General features: G+C 36.4%; 1 protein-coding gene across 1 annotated transcript; it reads right to left on the bottom strand.

Moving 5' to 3' along the window:
• Window positions 1-150: 150 nt before the first annotated feature.
• LOC113473016 lies at window positions 151-1,467 on the bottom strand. The gene is made up of 2 exons (XM_026832783.1): window positions 1,170-1,467; window positions 151-675 (listed from the first exon to the last, which is right to left on the bottom strand). Exons 1-2 carry the CDS (start codon window positions 1,197-1,199, stop codon window positions 151-153), a joined length of 555 nt encoding a protein of 184 aa, XP_026688584.1. The 5' UTR covers window positions 1,200-1,467.
• Window positions 1,468-1,473: the final 6 nt, after the last annotated feature.

Below are 1,473 nucleotides of genomic sequence, written 5' to 3'. Positions count from 1 at the left end.
GTAATAACTCTTGATTATGATTCAGCCATACTCGATCTGTGGTCAGTCAAGATTTTCTGTACGGTTACTCCTAAAGTTTTCAGAGCGGTCTGCTAAAATCTTTTCAGAGCGGTCTGCTGAGCTCTTCTGTGCAGCCCTTGGCAGCTTCAGCTAAGACATTATACCATAGGAGCTGATACTGAAAGTTAGTGAAATATGCTCGAATAATTTTCTCTCTAGGCTCAAGAATCTATTATAAGCTGTTTGATAGGATACACCTAGTTGATCTGGGTTTTCTTTGAAAGGAATTCTAACCACATATCTATTCTCTTGGGTATCAAAATAGTGAGTTTTGTTGAAATGGGCTTCAACTTCTGACTCTTCTTTACTGAATATGGGAGATGTAGATTTGATATCCTCATTTTCCCAAAACTTTTGAACTAATGTTTCCAAAGAGGTCTGATTTTTTATAAAACCACAAAATGTTTTTTGAGATGAGGTCTCTGAGCAATGATTGGCCTTACCTGTAATTATGTAACCCAGGGTGGTATTCAATGCAATCGGTCCATTAGAAGAGGTCTTACGGGTTCCAGGTAACAAGAGATAAGGATAAAGCGCACCACCAATCAATCCTTGAATTTTGCCGGGTACTGCAAATGAGTTGTCTGCCAATGGTAGGTCTTTAAACAGCTGCACCTGGTTGAGGCAAATATTGGTAGTAGGTAAATTATCCGTAATGTTTTCAACAACTAAAACCTCTACATTATAGCTATTTTTTGAATGTAGAGAGTTAATTGTCAAATTATCAATTTTTCCAAGTACCTGGTTGGTAGTGGTACCTAAACCAGCAACAACAACATTGTCAGATTTAACAGGTTTAAATCCCAATTCCTTGCAAAATTCAGATGATATAAAGTTACTTTGGGAACCACTGTCCAAAATAAATCTGCCCATTTTATAATTACCATCAACATCTTTAACATTTACCTTTACGGTGGATAATAATACCGTATGCATTCCTGGTGAACTGGAGGTTGAACAGAGGACATGACTTTTTTCTTGAACAAAGATTTAACAGGTTTAAATCCCAATTCCTTGCAAAATTCAGATGATATAAAGTTACTTTGGGAACCACTGTCCAAAATAAATCTGCCCGTTTTATAATTACCATCAACATCTTTAACATTTACCTTTACAGTGGATAATAATACCGTATGCATTCCTGGTGAACTGGAGGTTGAACAGAGGACATGACTTTTTTCTTGAGCATTGGCGTTTTGAGAAGCTGGTTTCTCTGTTGCAGTATTGTTGTTCTTCTGGGAAGAAATACTAAATGTATTTGTATTACCAAAGTGCAATAATGAATGGTGTTGCTTGGAACATTTACTACAATTATCTTTGGATGTGCAAGACTTGACAGTGTGTTTGTGACTAAGACAATTCAAACAAACCTTTTCATTCCGTACAACATTATAACGATCATGAGGTGTTAAT

The sequence above is a fragment of the Diaphorina citri genome, unplaced genomic scaffold (genome assembly GCF_000475195.1).
Source record: "Diaphorina citri unplaced genomic scaffold, Diaci psyllid genome assembly version 1.1 scaffold12490, whole genome shotgun sequence".
Lineage (NCBI taxonomy): Eukaryota > Metazoa > Arthropoda > Insecta > Hemiptera > Psyllidae > Diaphorina > Diaphorina citri.
The sequence above is the reverse complement of the archived record's forward strand: the minus strand, read 5'-3'. Positions and strand labels throughout refer to the sequence as shown.